We start from the raw sequence: 25,217 nt of genomic DNA on the forward strand, positions 1-25,217 counted from the left end.
GCATTGAGGATATATATCCAAACTTCCATCTGGATTCGGGAGATCACGGCTGAACAGAGAGGTTCTCTGATCAGAGGATGATCAGAAAATCTATCAGGCTCTTCAACACATCACCTATGTATGTGTTGTATTTAAGTAAGACAGGCAACAAGAAGATAACTGAGGACCTTGTGTATATTTGCTACAACTTCTATCTTCAATAAATGGACTGGAGCATCCACGTTTAGTTGTGATTTGAGAGCTACATCATCCCCAGTACCACAGAGTGGTCAACAAGAGAAAGTGACCAAAAGTAGAAGGGTACAGTACCCGACACCTAAGGTTACAATAGATCACTGAAAATCAGTGGAAAAGGTAAACATGTCTTGCCCTACCGGTAACACATGCCACTCACACAATTTGCATGAACAGTACGCGTTGTTGCCTTTCATGCGACGGTTGTCTATAAACCAGAGAATCAAGTCATGGATCAGGCAGAAAGTCCAGTGACACCATGGTGCATTTACTGCTTTTTGTGGAAACTAAAAAGCGATATGTTAATTTATAAATTACGTTGGTTGGTTGGTTCGTTCGTTTGTTGTTAAACGCCGCACTCAGCAATATTACAGCTATATGACGGCGGTCTGTAAATAATCGAGTCTGGACCAGACAATCCAGTGATAACATGAGCCTCGATCGACGCAGTTGGGATCGATGACATGCATCGACCAAGTCAGCGAGCCTGACCACCCGATCCTGTTAGTCGCCTTTTATGACAAGCATTGGTTGCTGAAGACGTATTCTACCCCGGTATCTTCACAGGTCTACTTTTTTTTTTTCTTTTTTTTTTTAATTACGTCTGCCGTGTACAAGTTTAGAAGTGTGTTTGGGCCGCAGCATGGCTACATAGCCACAATATTGTTCTTTATGCCAAGAGTAAAGATATATCTCAGTTACATCTCAATCAAATTCATTTTTTGTTACTTTTGACTAAATTTTCACCGAACTGTACGCGTTTTGTGGTATAAATGACTTTCTATTATGAAGAATCATGTATGTAATAGGGGCGGTCGGGTAGTCTGGTGGTTAAAGCGTTCGCTCGTCACAATGTGTGAAGCCCATTTCTGGTGTCCCCCACTGGGATATTGCTGGAATATTGCTAAAAGCAGCGTAAAATCAAACTCACTCACTCACTCACTCATGTATGTAATTACAATTATAATCATAATAGTGCACTCCTTGGGTATTGAGAGAAATAGTGTATTCCTTAATATTCTGATTTATATGTCTTTATGAGGTTTAGATATAGTGTATTCCTTAATATTCTGATTTATATGTCTTTATGAGGTTTAAATACCTTTATGTAGTCTTTGAATGGCATTTAGAAGTAGTACACATAAAGAAGATAATTTATGGATGGTAACGTCTTTATAATGAGGATCATTTCGGAGCATATACTTACTCCTTCATTAGGTGAATTAATGCTATTAAGCAGAGAACATATATAAGTACCTGTAAGAACAACAAAAGAAATGAGATGACAAAGGTGGAATCTAAACATGGGAAGCCAACACTTAATTGGCGCTGATAGGTGATGAGCAATGGACAAATGGAAGCCAAAACTTAGCAGTTAATAAGCGCTGATAGGTGACAGTGGGATTTTATCACTGATTGGAAATAAGCAATGGACAATGGGCAAACGGGAGGCAAGGTGTAATTAGCACTGATAGGTAATAGCAATAGAAATGGCAATGGACAAAGCAAACACTGAGCAGATAGGTTCCCTCGTTACGGTCCATGGCTGGCTGTGTCTCCTGATTTAGTTTCTTCTTGTAGTTTTCTTTGTCGCCAGTTGTTGGTAGACAGGACTTTGGTTGCTTCCAACATGATGTTATGGTCTTGCTTCTTGGTGATGTGTTCTGAAATAGCGGATTTCAGGTCTAGTCTGTTGACAGAGGTTTTAAATTCGTTGAGTCGGGTGTTGAGGGATCAGAGGGTTTCTCCAATGTATTGGTGGCCACAGTTGCATGGGATCTGATATATACATCCTCTGGGGTTGGGACTTGCGCTGCTGGTGTATCTGCCCTTGGCTCGGAGACTGTAAAATGTTCCATTTATCCATTGATAATCACCTATGAGAGCCAATTAACTGTTGGCTTCCCTTGTGAAGTTTCCACCTTTGTTATCTTATTACTTTATTGTTCTTACAGGAAAATGTATATGTTCTCTGCTTCATAGCAACTCACCCATTGAAGGAGTAAGTTTATGCTTTTTAAACGTTGTGTTCCTCATAACAAAGAGGTTGACCTTAATTCCTTATACCTTTATGTGTTTTTGGATTCCAAATTATCATCTGCTTGTCTATTTTGAGGGCAAGCAGTTAGACGTATCGGCTCATTGTGAGATATCAAATGGCTTGGTAGATGATACTAATAATTCATTACAGTTCCTTTTTGAGAATTGGAAAATGAAAATAGAGCAAAATTCACCATATTTTGGTTTATTTTTACTAATAACTCAATTTGTTTTTGACTATAAGTACAAAATTAATAATAATTCAAGTCTAAGTCAAGTGTAAACTATCACATAAATGATGAAAATAAAGATTCAATGCATACACTATCTTAAAAAGCTTTTTCTAGTCTGTTGGATACAAACACATAAGGAAAACCTAAGTTTGCTTTGTTCTACTATGGGGAGGGGTATGTCGGCAGTTTGAGGGTCTGGCCACTACTCTATATATCAACACAAAAGGGTTCATCATATCAACACTACATTGACAAATATATGCTCTCTGCATCCTATCATTCATTCACATGATAAATAAGTAAGCATATACTCCATAAAGTTGAGATCCTCATATTACAGAAGTTGTAAATTTTCTAATAAATCGTATTTTCATATACTTATCCTATCTCACACTATGCATTTCCTCTAATTCTTCGATCTTGGTGTGGAAACGTCATAGAGCAAAGTTTCCAGCTTCAAAAACACTAATCACCCAAACACATCCCACTCATCGCCAAATCACCACTGTGATCATGGTTCACGCACCTCTAAAGGCTCGTGCGACACGACCCCAGCTACCTGATCACCTGACATATCCAGCACCCTCATTTTCAATCTAGAGCGTACAGGATGGTGTAACTGTGATGCAGGGATGATTGGGTGGGCATTTAGCGTGTGAGGATAAGTATATAAATATACAATTTATTAGAAAATTTACAATTTTTTAAACTTATCCTATATCACAGTATGTATTTAGCCCACGGTTGGATGGTGAGGCTGTAAGGACTTCAATCGTGAGACGTACACGAGGAAGCTGGAACTAATCAGGAAAATTCAAAGGATTTTACAAGGATTAGTGATAAACTTGTGTAAGGGTTGCTTCAAAAAAACCTCATTGTGCTACCAAGAGATATACATCATGACATGTGGGAATCATGTGTTCCATGGTTTCACATAGGACGCCGTTCCAAGAACGACCACATAACCATGAGCCAGGAGACACCTACTCGGTCACGACTTAAACCTCACCCTGGATAGGAGGAGGTGTTTTGTTTCAAACACTGCGTCCTCAGCGTAGGTTCTACAAGACAGACCTCACACATACACTCCCAAGGACGTAAGGCGGACCAGCTTGGCATCTCTTTTTTTCGCTTCGTCAACCTATCAACCTATCAACCTATTATGTAGTGATTGAATAAGGTAATCACGAGAAGAGGAACGATTGACGATACCAGTTTATCACACAGGTCTTCAATCAACTACTGAGACATCACATGCGCAAAGACAGAGGTGAGAAGGTAGAAGATCGGGACACCATTTAAACAAATGGCCGCACCGAATGGTGACTTCTGATGATGTAGACCCATTTTTCACACAGGTCGTCAATCGACTACCGAGACATCACATGTGCAAAGACAGAGGAGAGCAGGTAGAAGATCGGGACACAATTTAAACAAATGGCCGCACCGGATAGTGGCTTCAATTGACATAGACCAAAGTCCAAACAGACGAGCATATATACCCTCCCAATGGGAGCTTGTCTGGGAAACCCAATTAACATAAGCAATAAATGAAAATATTGCAGTATATACAGGAAACCAGACTTGGGACTTGTAGTCCGCTGGGCTTCCACATATGCGCTGTGTGGCTGCTGTGACCTTGGACGTCTGCGACCGAGATTCTGAAATGAGTACGAGGCAAAGACCATAACATCCCTCCATGATGGCTGAGAGTGTGAAATACTATGCAACGCCAAAGTGGGAGTCACTGCCCTCGTCTCATGAGGATTGGAAGCAGCTGGGCGGTAGTCCCTCAAAGACGTAGACCCTGGTGATGATAGAACGCAGCCAGTGGAGATGGTGGTTCAAGATACATCAGAAGTTGCAGCCGTCGACAAGTGGATGCAACAGAGACGGATGGTCTGAGATGCCTTCAAGTAGATCTGGTAGGCTCAGGCTGGGCAAAGTGAGACGTCTTCAACGACATCAGCTCTCAATTAATGAGAGTGGTGGAGGCTGAAAATACGATCCGGTTGTCCTTGAATACTTATCGGACTGAACCGACGTCTAAGCACGAGTCCCTCTAACACGAGGTGCAGGAGCCAGCCCAAGCAGGAAGATCGTCATGAACGTAAACGTTTGGGGTTTTATCCACAAGTGGTTCAGAGTCAGCCAGGAGAAGTGACGGAGGAATACAGGGAGATCCCATGCTGGAGGGCGAAGTCTGGAAGATTGGTCCGTAAGGTGGTATGATCAAATCAATGTCCGAAAGTCAGCAACAGCGGAAACCCTGGAGCCTGAAGTCATTGTAAGGCCTGAATTACTCGCAGTCTGAAAGATCTGTGTAGATCTAACGGTTCGGGAACTATAGTAAGTTTTATCCCATTAGTGAGTAGTTGGTACAGAACTGATTGCTGCCCAGTAACTGCCCAGTGTCGAACCTTGTACTTCATAGGTGACATAGGTAATCTGCTACTTGTGGTATAGAAGCTTGGTTGCGGAAACCCCTGGATCCTGCAAACTGGTGAAAACTTTTCCATTTATCGTCACAGAGATTCTCGTTGATTGACGAAGTGCTGAGGAGGCTGCCTTAGCTGCTCTAATGGAAAAATCTCAGTGAAACTGCTCTAGATATACTCCATTCGTGAAGTTCATATAATTCTGGTCTTGGATGGAACAGATTGGAGGGAGGATGTAGCAGTAAATGTGACCAGTTTGGAAATCTTAGTAGTGGAATCTCTGCCAGTTCGAGAGCTCTGGAACGCAAATTCTTGTCGATAAGAAAGCGCTACCAACAGCAGTTGTTGGTAGCTCGTGTGTAGGATCTTTGAAGTATCCGTTATATAAATGCTAGTGGGGGAAACGCATACGCGTTTAGGTCCTCCCATGATATTGTCAGAGCATCGACTTACCAGGCTAGTGGGTCCAGCGCTGGTGCCACAAAGATATCTGATGCAAATAGGGTTAATAGTAGACAACCTTTTCTTTTATTGCCTCTTGGAATGCTTCGGCCGTAGCTTCCATTCTGTTGATGGTAGTCTGGCTGGTCTGGATAAGGCGTCTGCTATCCATATCCCGCTCCCGGTTTATGTCTTGCCTTTATCGCCAAGTTGAGCTTGCCCACCAAAGGTGAAATGTCAACTGTAGGAGGGTCTCTGATTACATCGTGTCTTGAAACTGTCTAGTGTATGCCACAGGTGAAATTGAAGTTGAAGTTGAGTGTCCCGATCATCAGACGTTGGTTTCTTGACTGTGGGGTCCAATAAAATATTACCCGAATTACAGCTTTGTATTCCAGATAATTGATGTGGTAGAGCTGTCTGATTCTGACCATAGGTCTGATGTTACTTCCAAGTTGAAGTGAGCTCCCCGACCTTGAAGTGAGGTATCCATGAACACTGTTACAGGTCGTTGTTGTATTACAGCTTGTGCAAACAAGTTCCTGCGCCAACAATCGATTCCACTGTCCACCACAAGATGTGTTTCCTCAATGTGTTCTTATACTATGATGTTAGTCTGGCTCATTAGGCTTGATCCTAAGGAATGGAGATCCTGGAATGGTTGTCAGTCGGACTTCTGATAATTTATTAACCAACGTAGTTGTGTTAATAATTTCCGGGTAAATATTGTAGTCTGAGAAAAAAATTATATCCAGGCTTGAATCCCTTCATCCAGGTGAAATGTATGACGGATTCCTGTGTGACGAACAGCAATTGGTTTAGTCACTCATGTACATAGCCATGGGTTGAAGCAATTCTAAAGGGTAGTTTCCGCCAGTGACAAGAAGGGTAAAATTCAGCTGATATCGAGCCTCAGGATGATGTCTGTCTGATGATTCAAATCTGTATGGGGGAGCGTGTTTGTCTCAAGCGTCATAACCTGTTATGGAATATCAGGTTGAAATCGTTGGCATCGAGGGTAAAGGTCGGCTGCGATTATATCGAGCCTCAGGATGATGTCTTTCTGACAATTCAAATTTGAATGGGGGGGACGAGTTGTCTCGAGCTTCATAACGTTGTAATTTTGATTTGTAAAACGATTCATGGCTGGCACGCACGTGGATTGTATCCATGAAGATCCCAGTATCTCAAGCTCGCCATACGAGGTGACTATGCCTGTAAAAGAGCACCGAGACCAATTGGTCAAGTTTGCTGATATGGTTGGTGCAGGTCATCGTATCCAAAGACGTAGACGGACGCTCGTGATGACAATCACTGGATTGTCTGATCTAGACAACAGAATGCAGCGAAGGGCTTGTCCAAGTTAGCGTATAGAAGTCTGATGCACAATGAGAGAGAGAGTCTATTGATTCCGTGGAAGAATGACGATCTTTTGACTGAGGACGATCCGTCGTTCGTCTGTTTTATATAACAAAAGTCATATCTGGGATAACATCTTCTCAGTAAAGTACATGCTCGTACTTTTGGTGATGAGTGGGATGTGTTTGTGTGAGTTGTGTTTTTGAAGCTGGAAACTTTGTTCTAGGACGTTTCCACACCAAGATTGATGAATGCATAGTGAGAGATAGGATAAGTTTACAAATGTGACATTCATAAATTCTCTCTGAACACAACATAATGAGAGAATGAAGCTTCCAGTAATCCAAGCAACTCGGGAAATACCTAGTTAACCATTTATGTAAATCAATTATGAACTTCCCAAAAGCATTTTGATGGGGCTACTTAGTGCCCTGTCGATACAAAGTGTTCTCCTCAATGGTTGTAGTAATGGGTTTTTTTCAAGAATAAATCACAATGGCCACAGGAACACACTAAGACAGTGCTTATCATAAATTTGTTACATTTCACCACTTTCTACAAAGCACTGTGTTTTCGTAGCTTTCGTCAAAGGGAGCAATGCCAAATCCACATTTGTCTGAGAGGTATAAAAGTACGTCATCTAGACTACCAGCTGCCGGAGTGGACATTTTGAGTGGAAGCCTCAGTGGTTGAGTTGGTTAGATTGCTGACTGTATGTGCTGGCGATTAGGTGCCTCACTCTGAGTGCGTGGGTTCAAATCCTGAATGAGACTCAACACAAAACGTACTGACATTTGTTACTTACTAAGAAAGGGCATTCATTTGTTAAACAAATTAAATAGACTTGAGAAAGCAGGGTCACATATGTCCTCACACTTCAGCAGTCCGGTTTGAAATGAGAACCAAATGTACCAAAAAGAGGCACCAGATAAGTACTTTTTTCTCTAGCTTGATTCCATAAACTTGTTTCAGCTCATCTCTTTGTCATAGACAAAAAAGAGCATGCTGAAGATGCAACGCCAGGTTACCAATGTCAGGTTGCATGAGCTGCAGACGTTTTGAAAGAACGCAATGTTTTCACAAAGTATACACAAGCAACCATGGCAGCGACAAGCAAATATCAAATTACGGTATCATGGAAAGGAATAAAAGGAAGAACAAATTAAACCAAATATCAGAGAAGTACACATCTACATACCTGTCCACACAGCCTTAAATCCCTTCCTGACAGACCAATTCGAATAACTTGTAGTAAACACAACCCGGTAGTAGACAGCTGACTGGACAATGTAGCCCCGTCTGTCTCCACTAAGAAGGACAAGGAGGTTGTTGGAGGCGTCATAAACCTGCAGTTTACAAAAGGAGGATTGAGTCCCATTTTGACTACATTCCAATTTTCCTGAAAACTAACTGTAGGCAAATTCGGATTAAAAACACTCCTACAGATTCTTGCATGTGTAGATTCTATAATGATCAAAATGAAAATATAATATATGAATAAAATATTACCTTATTATGATTTTCGCAATACATACTTAAACCTAAATTATTGGGAACATGTCAATTACTCTTGTTTCAAGTAACAGTTATTGTTTAATAAACCAAACATTAAACACACTCATAATGATTACAGGACAAATACATAGTTTAACAATCCACAAAATTCCAGGAAACACATCTAGAAATATGTTTACACAAGCAATGGGCGATCTTTTCCAATTTATGTTCCCTTCTCTAAACCCGACAGTGCGTTGACCCGGCCGTCCAACCTTAAGCTGACAGCACAAATCGCATGTAGCATACTTGCAAGCGATATGTTTCTCTGTACCACTTATAGATGGCTAACCGGTGCAGCCTTCACCTTTATTGGTTACGTCCATTTGGCTGGTGTACGAGCAGTATATCTTTTCGCCTCTAAACAATGCTAATCTATTGTCATGTCCTGTAATTTGTTCTGTGCTCCGGTGATACATCAATGATAACCATGTTTGCTTACATAGAACAGTAAACCATGTTAATGTAAAATGTGAGCGGTTTGATCAGCTGATCGTTCATTCTAAGTCGTTTTGTGCTTAAATTTCACGCTTTTAAACATGATACATAGTTTAGTATGTGTCCATGGGTACGTCGTATTATCGCTGATGAGGATACATGCAGGCATCCAGTGCAGTGGTTACATGCGGTGGTACACAAACTTTGAAGTTCTTACATTTATGTTATGACATTTTAGTCGGTCAGATAATTGTGAATTGTGACAGCAACACAAGTCTTTAGTAGGAATGTAACTGACGAATTGAGAAAATAATGTTCAGGAAGTAGTGCATTAACAGGTACTGATAAATTATGTCATAAACAATTATCCAAAATAACAGAGATGGAAATAACTGAAATCATGTTTCTATTTGTAATATACATGGTTGAATATTGTCCGGATGATCTGTGTCTGTTTGTTGTCATAATGCTACACGTATTTCTAATGTGTAATCATAAGCCCTTGAAATTTCTTCGTGTTTTCTGTCTGTAAAAGTATTTTCTGAAAGAATCATTGATCTGATATCTTAATTGCACGCTTCGTTCAATATTGGTTATTGTTTTTCAAATAACATACATGTTTACATACCTTGACAACATCAAACCCATCCTTCGTAATGAAATCTTCAAACACGAGAGTGACCAGTGTCTCTCCTGCATCAATGATGTAGGTACAGTACAGATTGCTCCCGTAATTGCCAGGGTAGTTAAGTGAGGTGAAAGAACCAGAGGAGCCTGTGTAGCGCTCACCGCATCCTGAAGTAGACACAATAAGACTTGTGTGTATGTGGTTGTTCCTAAAGTTTCTTCTTATCAAGAAGGTTAAAAAATCAAAGAAATCCAAAACTGTTGAATAGGTAAAAGGTGAAAACGGTCGCCCAAAATGTAACAAAATCTCTTTAGATGTAGAAAGATATATTTTTCACTGCCAATTGTAGCATTATTAAGAATAAGTTATTCAAAGTGTAGAAGCAGTAAATTTAGAGTTTAGGCTAAATGTTGATGTTGAGAGATATAAAACATATCCCCATGCAGAAAGATTTTGTCATTATCTCACCAAAGAAATGACTTTACTTAGGATGAATTATATGTCCTACATATGTTTGACAGATAAACTGCTTTCAGAAATTTCATCTTCTACACATATCTGTGAGATGCTTTAATTGAACTATTAGTATTCTATGGGCCATTTTGGAAGGCAATCAGTCAGTGTTCTACAAAATGAACCCCGGAATGATCTGTTACCCCGGAATCATTGCAGTGTTTACAGAGATATCAGTAACAGTAATGAGGTAAAGATTGCTACTTTTAACTGGGGACCTATCATGTGATGTCCTGTGGCACGATATTTTAAACAAAGTCAATGCCAATCTTCTGGAAATATCTGGCAGACACCAGACAAGGGCTTGATACACTGGACGTATGTTCGGAACCGAACCCTGAACTTCGGCGTGACGGGCGAACGCAATAACCATTAGGATAGCCCACCATCACACTTCCATGTTGACGTTCTGGAAAATGTCTGCTCAAAAACAACAAATTGGTCAATTGCTTTCCACTTCCCTGTAAATCATGTCAAGGTCAAAATCATCAATTTTGGTCAAGACACACTGCCACCAAGTGTGAAACAAATGAATTCAGATGTCCTGTAGGGGTCGGCCCCATTGCTCAAATCCAAAAAGTCCACAGCTCCTTTCGGACTAGTAGTTAGTGTTAAATGGATTTTAGGAGAAATCAACTAGTCCCTGAAGATTTTCAACAGCCTCGGACTAATGTTGTACTGGCCGTGCCTGTGCCTTGATTCTGGATATATCCCACCGACAAATAGGAAATTTGACAAAATGAATGCATTCCATTCACTTCCATCAAGATCATCATTATCCAAGGGGTCTGCAAGACACCTTGGCACCAACTCGGCAAACTTCAAACTTACCTTCCCACCTAATATAGATGTGATCTCTAAACACACGTCTTGAAATATTTCACTACGAAATAAGGTCAGGTCGCCTCATTCATTCAGTGTCTGTGGACTTCCAAAATAACCATTCAACACACCCAAATATAACTCACAATAACTCTTTGCTTATTGTTTGAATTACGTATGATTTGCATAAATGTTCAGCTTTCAGAAGTTTTTGTACCTCAAAAAGGAAATACCACAAGTTAAACAAGCGTCAGCCAAATATTTTAGCACCCGTAACGGCCACCCGTTGAGCATGTAGTCCGATATTTCTTTTTAATGTTATCGTGTTTATTTTACATTTGATCAAACAGTTTTGATTTGTTGATAACAATGAGAACACTCAAGTTCCTCAATTTCTGTAGGCTCGTGAAGATCCGGGGTAGAATAAGTCTTCAGCAACCCATGCTTGCCGTAAAAGGCGATTATGCTTGTCGTAAGAGGCGACTAACGGGATTTCTGTAGGCTCGTGAAGATCCGGGGTAGAATAGGTCTTCAGCAACCCGTGCTTACCGTAGAAGGCGATTATGCTTGTCGTAAGAGGCGACTAACGGGATCGGGTAATCAGGCTCGCTGACTTGGTTGATGCATGTCATCGATCTAGATTGCGTGGACCGATGCCCATGATATTAATCATTGGATTGTCTGGTCCAGACTCTATTATTTATAGACAGTCATCATATACCTGTGATATTTCTGAGTGTGGCGTTTAAACAATTCAAACCAAACCAATTTCTGTAAATTAGCAACTTTCAGTGTAACAAATTAAATAGTTTTTTTTAAATCAAACTTCACACTACACCTCTACTGTTCACTGAACGTGTTCACTAAGTAGAATGCAGTAGTTTTCAAGTTATAGGTCGTACAAATATGGACGGACGGACGGAATTCCTTGATATCGCTATATATTATCGCCCTTTCAGATCAGGGGGTACACAATTCTGGATTGTTACATTATTGATAGGATGGAACGGAAATACGCGTCATGATTCTCTAATACTCTTACAATCCTTTTGTAAGATCTAACTTAGTTTTCCAAAATATCATGTTTAATTCATCTCATGTTAATTCCTTGGATAAATTTCAGCCAGTTACATGGAACTTTTTTACATCCGAAATGAAACACAGATCATCAAAGAGAATTACAATATTGCTAGTTGATCCATCATTGCTGAAACCAAAAGCACACATACACTACTGCCTAAAAGTTCATTCCCCTAACACGCGTTGAGAACGCGTGTAACACGCATGTGACACGGGTGCTCAACGGGTTGCACACGGGGTGAGCACCCGTTGGCCACGGGTGTGCAACGGGTGTGCAGCGCGTGTGCAACCCGTTGCACACGCGTGTGCCACGCGTGTAACACGGGACCGGGTTCCAGTTGAAGTTGACAAAATTATCAAATGAATAGTGAGATAAAACAAAACAGTGAGATGTGAAATTTGAGTTAATGAGCGGCCATTGAGCTGTGTTCACCAGACCGTAAATACAAGGTCGGCCCGTCTTAATTAGTGTTCGGTTGTTAGACTTTTATGGCATGAACCATTCCACCAGGGTCCCGTCTAGCCATTGTGGCTAGCCGACAGTAGAACAGTAGTGAATTTAGATGCGAGTTTAATGCTAGGGGAACCCCCGTGTTGACACGATTGTCGCGGGTTGGTAAATGTTCGCCATTAATAAAATGATTGTTTGTGGATTGCGAACATATTCATTTGCCCACACGAGTCATTCCATTTGATTGCAAATATAACGTTTTTCGTTCGCCAAATTTATGCTTTAGACTGTACAATTATGATATAGCCGTCACCACTACTAATGTCTCATTATTTCACGTAGGAATATGTCCCATTTCCCCACACCCCACTTTCTGTTTTGTATTTTGAAAGAATAAATAAAAGAAGGTTTTGTGTGGGACACTTTTATACTAATCATAAGAGGATGTTGTAAATGAATATGAACAGCCATGCTGTCTGACTGTTGATAGAATTTGAGATCTTCACAATCACCGGGTGTGACCATGCAGACAGAATCTCGTTAGGGTTTGTGATTTTTACATTTGCCCAATGACCATAGTGAATATTGCTGGGGATACCAAACGTAACTGTTTATTATTAGAGGTTGTGAGTGAGTACCTATACCACGTAGATAGGACATATTTAGGATTTTAATCCTTCTTTGAGAGGCATTTAGAAGTTGGAGTACTACGTTAGGATAAGATTTATGGGTGACTTTAATCCTTTCTTTCTCTGTGGGTAATCGTTTCACGTTGATTGGAGGAAGTCACTCAACCAGGTCATGATAGGTCGTGGGTTTACTCACTAACTACTGTGAGCGTTTTTGGCATAACATCTTTTCTTGTATAAACATAGAAACGATGCTCACTCACTCACCGTTAATCTTCTGCAGTTTGCTGGCAAAGTGGGGATAAACCTCAGTGTCAAAGACGATCAAACTTAGTTCGAATCCTTGTTTATATGTGACATCTCCCAAATGGGGACATGTTCATAAACTTGGCAAGTGATGATGAATTTTAATATTAATATTATTATAGTTTATGAAATTGTTAATAAAACTTTAATAAAATTGTGCTTCACTCTCACGAAAAATATATTGTCTGTGAGTAAATTTATATGTCACGTTTCATCGGCATTTTTCAGTGATATTGGGACTACATGAAACATGGCTAATTTTACATTTCTGATACAGGTGCTTGACTGACTGAGTAGTTCATGATCAATTAGATATGTTTAAATCAGTCAAGTATGCAACAATAGATAAATAAGTTGATACATTTGGACCGCAGTTACCGATTAACAGATATATAACCAAACCTATGGTCCTGTTGAGACAGTTGACAGTTAGAACGTTGGATTAAATGACAGTAACTAATTTGAACATTCCCCAGTAATATCATAAAATACATCATAACTCATAACAGTCCGAGAAACAGCTTCCAGCCATATACTAGTATTGAAGGGACAATCGCTTTTGACAGTTTAAAAATAAACTCACATTAAGGTGCTTGGCAAGTCAAAACTGACCTCCCTGAATATGTTTTTATAGGTTTGACAGCAACTATGCTTGTGGATTTCAGAGATAGACATGATTTGTTAGCTAGATGTTATTACAATGAGCGTGGGAAGGCACGGCGTCGGCTGGCGAGCATGTGTGGCTAGAAGTCTAGCGGCGGTATCCTTCTAGTAGTCTCTTGGTCAGCTTCTCATCCTGGGGGTTGGGATTCTGGTAGAGACTCTTGGCAAGGAGGGCGGCGGTATTGGCGACGAAGTGGTTTGAGGTCGGTACGCCACTACTCTGGAAGAAGTGGTACAAGTCTGTGTAGTTTGTGATGTCCTACTCGATGTCCTGTCCCCCCTTCTTGTGCACCATGACGAAAGGGACTCCTTGTTTGACGTAGAGATGTTCCTTTGGGGTGTTGATCTGGTCAACCTTGAGATCCGGCCAGGCCTTGTAGTGGTTGATCGGAATGTCTGACTTTTCCACTAGTAATTAAAGTTCTTTGGTATGACCTCTTTTATCCCTGCTGACGTTATCCTAATGTTCAATTTCAGTCTGCCTCACCAAGCGTAAGAAAGCATTGTACATGTTCTGATAAACCACACTGATGCAATTAAGCGAATGAATATTTGCTGTGGGCAAATATCTATTTTCTATATATATATTTGTGGATATGAAGCATTCTAGTTAATTGTGGATACACTGGGCAGACAGAATTGTGTTTATTTCCAGGCCATCCTGATCGTCGTTTACTACTATAAGGTGTATGTTTTGAGGCAAGATCAAAGGCGCCGCACAGCATATGTTAGATAACAGACGGGGTCGTCCGTTTCGCTTTAAACAACCACCCCACCCTGTCTGTAGGAGTTATATAATCGGTGCGCAAATAACTGTGTCAAGTCCACTGCCGGGCTGATGCGGTGTCAGTGTCAGCGATGAACATGAATGCTAAAAAATTATAGACCTGTAGCACTCACAAGTTGCTCAGCCAAAATATTTGAAAAGTGCATATTCAATTCTCTGATAACAGCAAATATAACCTTAGAAATAGATTCAACATAAAAACAATCAAATGTAGAACACAGACCTATGCTTAATAATAATTTCTTCTGGATATGATCAACCTGCGGAACCCTCTATCCGATGAAGTAACTAATGCTCGCTCATTAAAAGAAATCAAATCATTAATTAATCGTTCTGATGCAATTACTAATAAAAAATTTGAATTCAAATATTTTCATAGATCATGCCAAATTGTCCACTGTCGCCTTAGGCTCGGATGCAGTGACTTAAACGCTGATAAGTTTAGACGACATGTATCAGACATAACAGACTGCACTCGTGGATATCACCTTGAAGATGCAATTCACTTTTTCTATAACTGTCAAAAAATACGATAATATCAGAAACACTGTGTATTTCTACACACATGGGTATGGTCTAAAAATGATATTACGTGGCAGTAGTTAATCAGTTCTACAAACATGACTCTTCTTAAATCAGTTCACGACATCATTGTAAAAAGCAAAAGGTTTGAGTAGCTTAATTTTATGCATGTAGTAAAGGAAAACTGCATTACCTTATTTCACAGCAACCACTTGCTTCAGTGCTTCGTGTATTTCATTTGTGTATTTTGTATGTTTATGTTCATCACTCTCTTATATATATCCAGCTGTTTTTAAGTTGTTACCTGTAGAGGTATTACATAAGCAAGTTTTGCTTGTTTACCGATCCAGATTTCTTTTGAAATAAAAATACGTTTAAGGCAACACAGCTAACCCTAAAACACATGATTGTAATCTATTCAAAAAGGGGCACTAATCTCTGGCTTCTTCTCGGGTGTCGGACTCAACTCAAACTCATTTATTCTTAGAATAACATGACATACAATTATCTACAATTTTTATTATGTACAATTTAATAAAAAATAATAAAAATAGGATACGTGGATACTAATACAATTTACCAATTGTACACATTGTTAAGGAATTTAGATAGGCCTTTTAGATTTCTTACACTGTTAGTGGTCATAATTTTCTTAAATGTTTGGAAACTTAAGATATTGCTTATTTAAGAGTTCATATCGCCATTGGTGAAAAGCTTCACATTGAAATAAATAATGCAATTCATCTCCCACAGTGATAGATTCACAGAGTGGACACTGGCTGTCTTCCCTGGGAATGTTCAGCCATCGACCTGTTTCAACTGGTAATCCTTGGTTAGAAAGTTATGACTTTAATTTTGAGAGCAGTAGATATTTCGCAAATGAAGGTTGATTCTTCAGGTAATACGACCTTTGGATTTCCGCTTGGGCTTTCTAGCTGCCGTGAGTCAATTTGCTCGTTAACGCAACCAAGCATGACAAGAGACTGGGCTACCAGTCTGCAAGGACAGCTAAATAAGCTTACGCATTTTTGAAAACTGATTGGTTACCCGTGATCTATGAAGATTTCAACAAAGGGCGCATGGTAATTAATTTCTTCAGCCTAAACAAACAGACAAATAACGGCGAAAGCTCATCGGATGTCGTTATTTTGAAATACCCCCGATGGTTTTAATTTTAATAATAAAAAAGTATCCCTGAGTGAAAGCATTTGCGGATTTCGGATTGCGTGGATGATACAATTACTACTCCCTTGTTGTCATCCACATTTTCTGGTATAACCCTACACTTGTGTATTTGTCGTAATTCACTTGCTGCTCAGTAAATGAATTTATAACATGTATACTTAGTTGTAGCACCACTCAGATTATAAAGGTTCAAATTTGGTCTTTCTTGTACCTGGGGTAATTATTCAATCTAAATCCAGGTTTGAAGTGAGGTGGAATGTGAGTTATGTGATATGCACGCGGCAGCCCAGCAAGAGATGTATGGTCAGTTGCTTTACTTTTTTTGTAAATCAACTGATCATTCCCAGACATCAAAGGATCAACAGGAAATACGTTGATTGATTAATTACTGTTATCTTGCAGAGTGGATTTGTCAAAAGTAAGTGTTTACATGTGAAGGTAGGTTTACGTAACCTAGGCAATACACTCATATCATGGCGTGAAGTACAGATGTAAAAACAACATACTTTGTTCAAAGGGTAACCGATAATACACTGACTGGTTGTTCATTGTTATCTAACTCAATGTATGTTTTAAAGAACCGTGGACATTATAAAAATAGTTGTCACGTGGGCTTTCTCAGCTAACTTGGCACCTATGTGAAACAATTGAAACAAACTAAGTGATCAGTTAAGAAACAAACACGGGTTATAATATTCGATACATTTAAATAACGTTTAAAAAATATTTAAATATTTTAATATATTTCATATATATTCCAAATATTGTTTCCAAATAATTATTATTAAAGTATTTGATTCTCACATAGACATTTGACATCGAATAAGTATTTTTGTACAGCTGCAGACGCAATGGATATTGTTCCTTTATGTTGATATTCCCGGATACATTATAACTTTGGTAGGTTGTAATAATGATATTTGCATTTTGTTTTCATTCATTCGCTGCAGCTTTGAACAGAATCATTTTTATTCCTTTCCGTTTGGTTGGGAAGTTTTTCGATGCGCGATAGACGTTGTTTTCACAAGTATTTTCTTTTGTAAGCGTGTATATGTTACAGTCAATGTGTAAAATATGATTCACTCAGGCAATTTATAAAATATCTAAATATTTCAGTCATTTTACAAATTGACTGAATAGTCCATTCATTTATTTAACCGACTGACTAAAAATGATAAACACGAGCAAAAAGAGCTTATACATATCACAATATATTAATTATGCTAAGAAAAGAAGCCAAACAATTCAGAACTGTACTTGGTGATGATATTCAACATAAACAAATATTTGGAATTCGTTATCATATTAATAAAGATGGATATATTTTTCAGGTAATTTGTAAAATAAACTGAATATTTAGGCGTTTAATAAATTTCCTTAGTGAAATCTGTTTACATTTTGAATGTAAACATATACACACGGTAAAATAAGCAATGTTCAGATGAAATATTTACTTTGTGTTGCAAGTCAAAATAGTGTACACAAAGATCGTACAATTACCATGCAAGTGACTTACCAAAACTGCATCACCATTACCGATGCTCCCCACAAATATACCTACATTTCCAAAACTGTATTTCATTTTTGTTGATCAATGTGACCATACGTCCTTCTACTTTCAATAAAAATGCGCTTACGAATGGCGAGCACAGGTCGCGAACAAGTCTAGATTTCTGCTATATCATCCGGGTACTCACTGGGAAAATACAGTAATGCACAGGTAACAACTACTCCCGCGGAATTGCTTTAGAACAGTGCTCTTTTGTACGTTGAAATACTATATATTGTGAATGCCAAAATGATGTATCAAGGATCAAGTAGAAGATACATTGACCGCAGAGCTGGGAGTTTATTCAACAGACCCGTGAAAATAACACTGCTGTATCTTATTATTTATTTTAGATGACGCAGTCAAAGCTCACTTCTTCTGGCGGCCATTATCGAACGGCCAGCTAAAACACAACCCTGCGCTTACGTCTACAGGTTTCTTCCTGTAGTACGGTAATTAGTATTCTCTCCCTCAAGTGTATCCTCAATTATATAACCCACCCTCATTAATTACATGCTGCTCTTTTCAAGCCTCACGGCTATGGAGCTGAGATAAAGAGTCCAAGTCATCATAAAGTAATTAGGGTCCAATAAAAACAATGCGCCGCCAAACCTCATACATATTATCACTGAAAGTCGTACTACAGACGGTTAATGTCAAATCACAATAAAAGCATTTCAATTGCAATAACATGTTCAAGGACCATGTATTCTCTTAACACCATCGGATTTAGAAGCAATGGTCGTATAAAACAAGACCGATCTATTTAAATACAACAGTATTCATGTTATTCCCACAAAATCACATAAAGAAAGGAGACATTAGCAAATACATGTGTATTATCATTTTTCGTCAGGATAACAAAACTTTCTCTCCTTGTTACCACCTCCAGGTTCAGCTAAGACGGGTCCTCCTTTGGTCAAAAGTTTGTTCCCCCTCTAATGAGTGTGTCACGCGTTGCACACGAGTGGCGGACGGGGTGCACACCCGTGTGCAACGCGTTGCACACGGGTATCACACGCGTGACCAACCCGATGCACACTGGTTGCGTAACGCGTTGCCCATGCGTGTAAGGGGAATGAACTTCTAGGCAGTAGTGTATCTTTCCCTTGCCAAATTCAAAACAAGGGGCATATATGGCATGTATCGCTCACCTGGATCTTTACACAATGATGACAAAATATACATTTGCATTGTACATGTATATAATGCTGCACAGATTTCGTAATTGTGACTCTGTCAGCATATAAAAGGGGTGGATGGCAAATCTGACAGCATGAACATGTACATCTCTTGATACAAAAGTACCATAAAGATCTTAACCGTTTTCATGTCGTGATCCAGGCAAACAAGTCGTTTACAGCAATAGTGCCAAATTACCACTATTTCGCCCCGCCCCTCAGCCCCTTGGTTGTTTCAGCCCCACCATTTTTACAATTTTTAATCCTCACCATCGGAGAAGGCTTCCAACCAAATATGGTTGATATCTAGCTCTTAGTTCCAGAGAAGTAGTCGTTTAAAGCAATATTGCAAAATTACACCTATTTGGATCAGCCCCTCAGCCCCATGGTGGGTCAGCCCCACCATTTGTACAATCTTGAATCCTCACCACCTGAGAATGCTTCTGACGAAATATGGTTGATTGATATCCATCTCTTAGTTCCAGAGTAGAAGTCGCTTAAAGCAATATAGCCAAATTGTCACTATTTGGCCCCGCCCCGATATTTGAACAATTTTGAGTCCCCACCACCTAGGCATGCTTCCAGTCCAATTAGTGGTTCTGAAGAAGAAGTCGTTTAAATAAAATTTTGACGTACGGACGAGGGACGACTGACAGAGGAGGAACGACACACGGAGGACGGACAACGGACGGACGCCACGGTATGGCATACGCTCACCTTGGTCCTTTGGATCCAGTGAGCTTATAAATGACATAATTAACTAATTTATATTCTTCACTTGATAACTGTTTGTTGACCTGGGTAGCACTCACAGTTGTCTTCATTTATTTGTTGTTTGTATTTTTGCGTAACACCAAATCTTAAAGTCTAAATCCGAAATTGTAATGGATTCCATGGTCAATGATCTTCAAATTATTTTTTTATGACACGATGACAGTAGGGAAAAGTAAGACAAATAGGATAGGATAATAACATAATACAGTTCTTCATTGCAAGAAGGATGATTCTGAATGTTGAAGATGTCAATGAAAACTCTTTTCTGAGAATTCCTCATTATGCGCATGCATTGTATTATTGTCCCCCGCCGCGCGAAAGCGCGAAGCGGGGGATATAGTATTCACGACCGTCCGTACGTACGTCCCACCTGTTTGTTGCCGCGATATCTCAAGAACTAAACACTGGATTGTCTTCATATTTGGAACTATGGTGTATATACAGACATCGCAGACACCAGTCGGTTTTGGTGACCTTGACGCAATTTTCAAGGTCACAGCAGGCATATCTGCTTTTGGAGTTGGAAAACGGTGTTGCCGCAATATCTCAAGAACTAATCTCTGGATTGTCTTCATATTTGGAACTATGGTGTATATAGAGACTCCGCAGACACCAGTCGGTTTTGGTGACCTTGACCCCTTTTTCAAGGTCACAGCAGGCAAATCTGCTTTTGGAGTTGGAAAACGGTGTTGCCGCGATATCTCAAGAACTAATGGCTGGATTGTCTTCATGTTTGGAACTATGGTGTATATACAGACACCGAAGACACCAGTCGGTTTTGGTGACCTTGACCCCATTTTGAAGGTCACTGCAGGCAAATCTGCTTTTGGAGTTGGAAAACGGTGTTGCCACGATATCTCAAGAACTGAACACTGGATTGTCTTCATATTTGGAACTATGGTGTATATAGAGACTCCGCAGACACCAGTCGGTTTTGGTGACCTTGACCTTATTTTGAAGGTCACTGCAGGCAAATCTGCTTTTGGAGTTGGAAAACGGTGTTGCCGCGATATCTCAAGAACTGAACACTGGATTGTCTTCATATTTGGAACTATGGTGTATATAGAGACTCCGCAGACACCAGTCGGTTTTGGTGACCTTGACACCATTTTGAAGGTCACAGCAGGCAAATCTGCTTTTGGAGTTGGAAAACGGTGTTGCCGCGATATCTCAAGAACTAATGGCAGGATTGTCTTCATATTTGGTACTGTGGTGTATATACAGACTCCGCAGACACCAGTCGGTTTTGGTGACCTTGACCCTATTTCCAAGGTCACAGCAGGCAAATCGCTGGATTGTCTTCATATTTGGTTCTATGGTGTATATACAGGCGGGGGACATTTTGTCACTTTGTGACAAATACTTGTATAATTTCATATGTATAAGGTTCATATTTTGTCCGACCAGGTGGGTCCGTTTGAAGTAGACAAAAGGGGGAAATGTGCCCTAGGGCTAGATTTCTTCAGATTACTTTTCATGACAATTCTTGTTTCAGGGTGGCAGGAACAGTTTTAAACAGACCAACTTGTGAAGTGTCATTGCATTCAAGCAAAATAATGGTTTTCAGTAGAATTTGAAAAATAGAGCACATAAGGAGCATTACGTCGTGGGGGGTGTCCAATAGGAAAGGATACATATGGCAAGTAAATATTGGGAGACATGCCTTACTGTCTTGGAAATGTGGCATCCATGACAGCCACTGTAACGGTATGGGTAATCATGTATACAGGGACATTTCTGTTCACGCCACCCAGATTACTGATACAGCCAGTTTCTCCGGTCCTGGTGGTTTAACTATCTGCTTTACAACAATGACTGGTCTTCCGATCTCCCGGTTGACTTGTTCAGGATTTATCTCAGTTCTCCAGCCGTGGTTACAATTTGATCTGCTTGTTCTTGATCATAATGCAGACTTTCTTGGGTCTCAGACAGTTTGTTTCTTTACTTTGACTCACTTCCTCTAAAAAAACATCTGTCTCTTCCTCATTAGGATTAACTTGACAATGCTTATATCAGTGGGGTCGAATGGCTTCAGGCATTCGTTAGGTGATATGTCAACACAGTATTTGGTCACTTTTTGTAGCCATTATGGTTTAGCTTGTCATGCATTGTTTGACTTGGTGGATAAGTGTTTGAGTGAGTGAGTTCAAATTTAACGTCACATCGGCAGTATTTCAGCAATATCATGACGAGAAGTACATTAATAATACTTATATTAAGAATGAATAAAAACCTGTCAACAATGGACAGTACAATAACTACATTTATCACAGATTATATTGAAAACTAGTAGATAGCCATAAAAATAGAACATCATATGTAACAATACAAGAAAAGAATGAGCTATTCATCGCCAGCCACTGAAGAGAGATCACCATGCTAGGGTCCAATGGGACTTTTGCTACCTACATGGACCCCAGCCGGATTAACATCATCCCTTCAGCTGTTGGCGATTATTGACAAATTTAGCAAACATTAAAACAACACATATGCTACGATTAAAAGAGTGGTAGATGGGAGCGATTTATTTCATCCAAGAGGTCCATAAAAGGTAATGCAAGTTTGAAGACAAAAAAAGGCTGAATTTTCCAAAAATGTTTGTCTTACAAAAATCTGATGGTCTTTTTTCACACGAGGGGGCGCTGAAGTCATGACACAGCTTTTTTTAGGGGCATAAAACTACTTCCAAGTAAATGGATGTTTTCATCAAAAGTAATATGTTTTCTTTTAATATTTGTTTTCAAAATAGATAGAATTCAACAACATACACAGTCATACACAAAACTTGAGCGTTCTGATATATTTCTGGTACAATAATACTTGTGTCGGCACAACAAATTGCAAAAATAATCAATGTTGACACTTTTCGTTCATTTCCCTTCCTTCACATTGAAAAGAAACATTGCATAAATTCTCATTTCTAACACAGAAATGAGTCAGAAAGTAACATAATAATTTTTAACCAGTCTATTAAAATGTTTTTGCGAAAGTGGCGATGGTCATATTATAAATGTTGACACATGGGAGATGATAACTCTTTCCTAATGGTATTCATAAAAGTTGTCATTTGAATACATTTTAAGAAATATGAAAGCACATCGGGTAAGAATCTTCAGTTAATGGATTATCAGTTAAAACAAGTTTCGTTTGAAGCTATAAAGAAAAGCACAAAAATATTTTTCTCCAATGAGGTATTTTACAGCAACTTCAATTTACAATACTTATCCTTTAGCGTACCTTATAGCAGTTGCAATGAGAATGTCTGCAAATGAATTTTCGTGTCTTATTGGGCCTACACAAAACGTATTTAGTGTATGTGTAACTATGATAAATAATTTCATATTCATGATATTACAGTATATACAATCTGTGTAATGTTTGTGAAAATCTTGATTCTCCAAACATATCTTTTAGGGCATCAGATACAGGTGTAGTTCATCACTTACAACGCCTGGAATGGGGACCTGTCTGGATTGATCATGGGAACAGCAGTAACAACACAAGACGCTATTTCGACATCAATGCATTTGCTTCTGTAATTGGCAAGGACATATTTCAAATACTTTTATCCGTACATGCTTTCACATGGTGTGACTGCACAGCTAGATTCATTAGAAAGGGAAAGTGTCGATCCTTGTAAATGGTCCAGTCATCAGATGCCTTCAAGTCAACATTTAAAAGTTTTGGCTTGTCACAGAAACGACAAGAAAACATCTTGTGTGCACCTAATATTCCAGACCGGAGATGTCAGACATAAATGACATTAGATTAGTATTTTTAAACAGAATTATGTTCCTTAAAAAAATGTGTGTTTCCGCCATCCAAGAGAACATTAGTTGAGAATATCAAACGAACAAACTTTGTATCAAGTGTTTGGAGAAATGCTCACACACCAACTCATGTTGAATATGCACCAGAAGGACATGGCTGGAAGGTAGAAGATGGAACCTACTAAATTGTTTGGTTTGATGGTGACCAAATGCCAAGCTGCATCACTAAGGAACTGACGACCATACCTGATGATTTAGATGAAGACCATGCTGATGCAAGCATGAGTCACAGTTCAGACAGTGAAAGTGACACAGGCACAGATGAAGAAGATTAATGTTTATCACGTCTTGAAGATGTGAGATGGGTATTCATGTCACTTAGCATCCAGAGAACTAAAGTAAATAGCTTAAATAACTATTTGTGTCATACTAACATGACTCTTAGAGCAGGCGACAAACAAATGGGTCAGTAACTGTTTGATTTATGTTTTCTGTTGAAATACATCTGAAATACAAACATGTGGTCATTTCGATTCTCAAGAAGAATGTCAAGATATTATGAATTTGAAATTTATTATCATAGTGTCATGTACACTAAATAATACATGAAACTTCTTATGCAGACATTCTCATTGCAAGTGCTATAAGGGAGGCTAAAGAATAATTATTGTAAATTGAAGCTTCTGTAAAATACCTCTTTGGATTGAAATTTATTGAGAGATGTGTTTGTGCTCTTCTTTATATACTGAGTCAAATTAAAAACATTTTTAAAAGTAATCCCATATATGATATACAACGGACAAATGTATCAGGGAAGGTAATTTTTAATCATTAATGTCCAAAGAAGGATTTTAATTAACGGTGAGCCATAATTTGTTCCAAGCACCCACGGTATTCGTTAATAACATCAACAGTTTAAATCACGCAGTCCCAAGCACGATAATCTGACGGCACACAAGTTCAGTAGCGTGTATGGCCACAATGAGCGTTGACAACTGCCACACAACGCCTCCGTATGGACCTCGTGATGCTTGTGAACACATGATTGGGAAGACGACGCCATTGTTGCTGCAAAATGGTGCCAAGATCTTGCGAACAGACGTGTTCGATAGGATTGAGGTCGGGAGACCTTTACGGCCAGTTCATGACATTGACTCCCGCATTCTGAAGGAAATTCCTTGTCAAAATTGCTGTGTGGGGTCTGGCATTGTCGTGTTGGAAGATCAAACCGGTTCCATGTGCTGCCATAATTGGCAGAAGTTCTGGTGCAGGTACCTGGTCGCTGTAAGCAGCAGCATTGAGGTTGCCACTGATGACAAGAAGCCTGGAACGTGCATTGCCACAGAAAGCACCCCACACTATGACACTTCCGCCTCAAAATCTGTCAACTTCCTGTACACAACACTGGGCGTAACGTTCATGACGGCGCTCTCACACCCTCGCCCTACCATCAGCAAATCGAAGATTAAATAAGGATTCAACACTGAAGACGACTTGATTCCAATTCCTCTGAGTCCATCGTAAGTGTCGCTGTGCCCACAATTGACGTTGATGTCTGTGTAATTGAATCAGAATCGGCCCGCAGTATGGCCGTCGTGCTTGAAGGTGAGCAGTTCTCAG

The 25,217-nt window shown here is 39.5% G+C and overlaps 1 protein-coding gene across 1 annotated transcript in view; it reads right to left on the reverse strand.

Moving 5' to 3' along the window:
• LOC139457377 (scavenger receptor cysteine-rich domain-containing protein DMBT1-like) overlaps positions 1-25,217 on the reverse strand; it is a 120,326-nt gene that overhangs the window by 68,258 nt on the left and 26,851 nt on the right. The window contains exons 3-4 of the mRNA XM_071238783.1: positions 9,366-9,532; positions 7,944-8,091 (exon numbers count right to left, since the gene is read on the reverse strand). Of these exons, the coding sequence (XP_071094884.1) occupies positions 7,944-8,091; positions 9,366-9,532 (315 nt within the window). The remainder of the gene's footprint in view (positions 1-7,943; positions 8,092-9,365; positions 9,533-25,217) is intronic.

The sequence above is a fragment of the Haliotis cracherodii genome, unplaced genomic scaffold (assembly GCF_022045235.1).
Source record: "Haliotis cracherodii isolate W230 unplaced genomic scaffold, xgHalCrac1.p SCAF_12, whole genome shotgun sequence".
NCBI classification, from domain to species: domain Eukaryota; kingdom Metazoa; phylum Mollusca; class Gastropoda; order Lepetellida; family Haliotidae; genus Haliotis; species Haliotis cracherodii.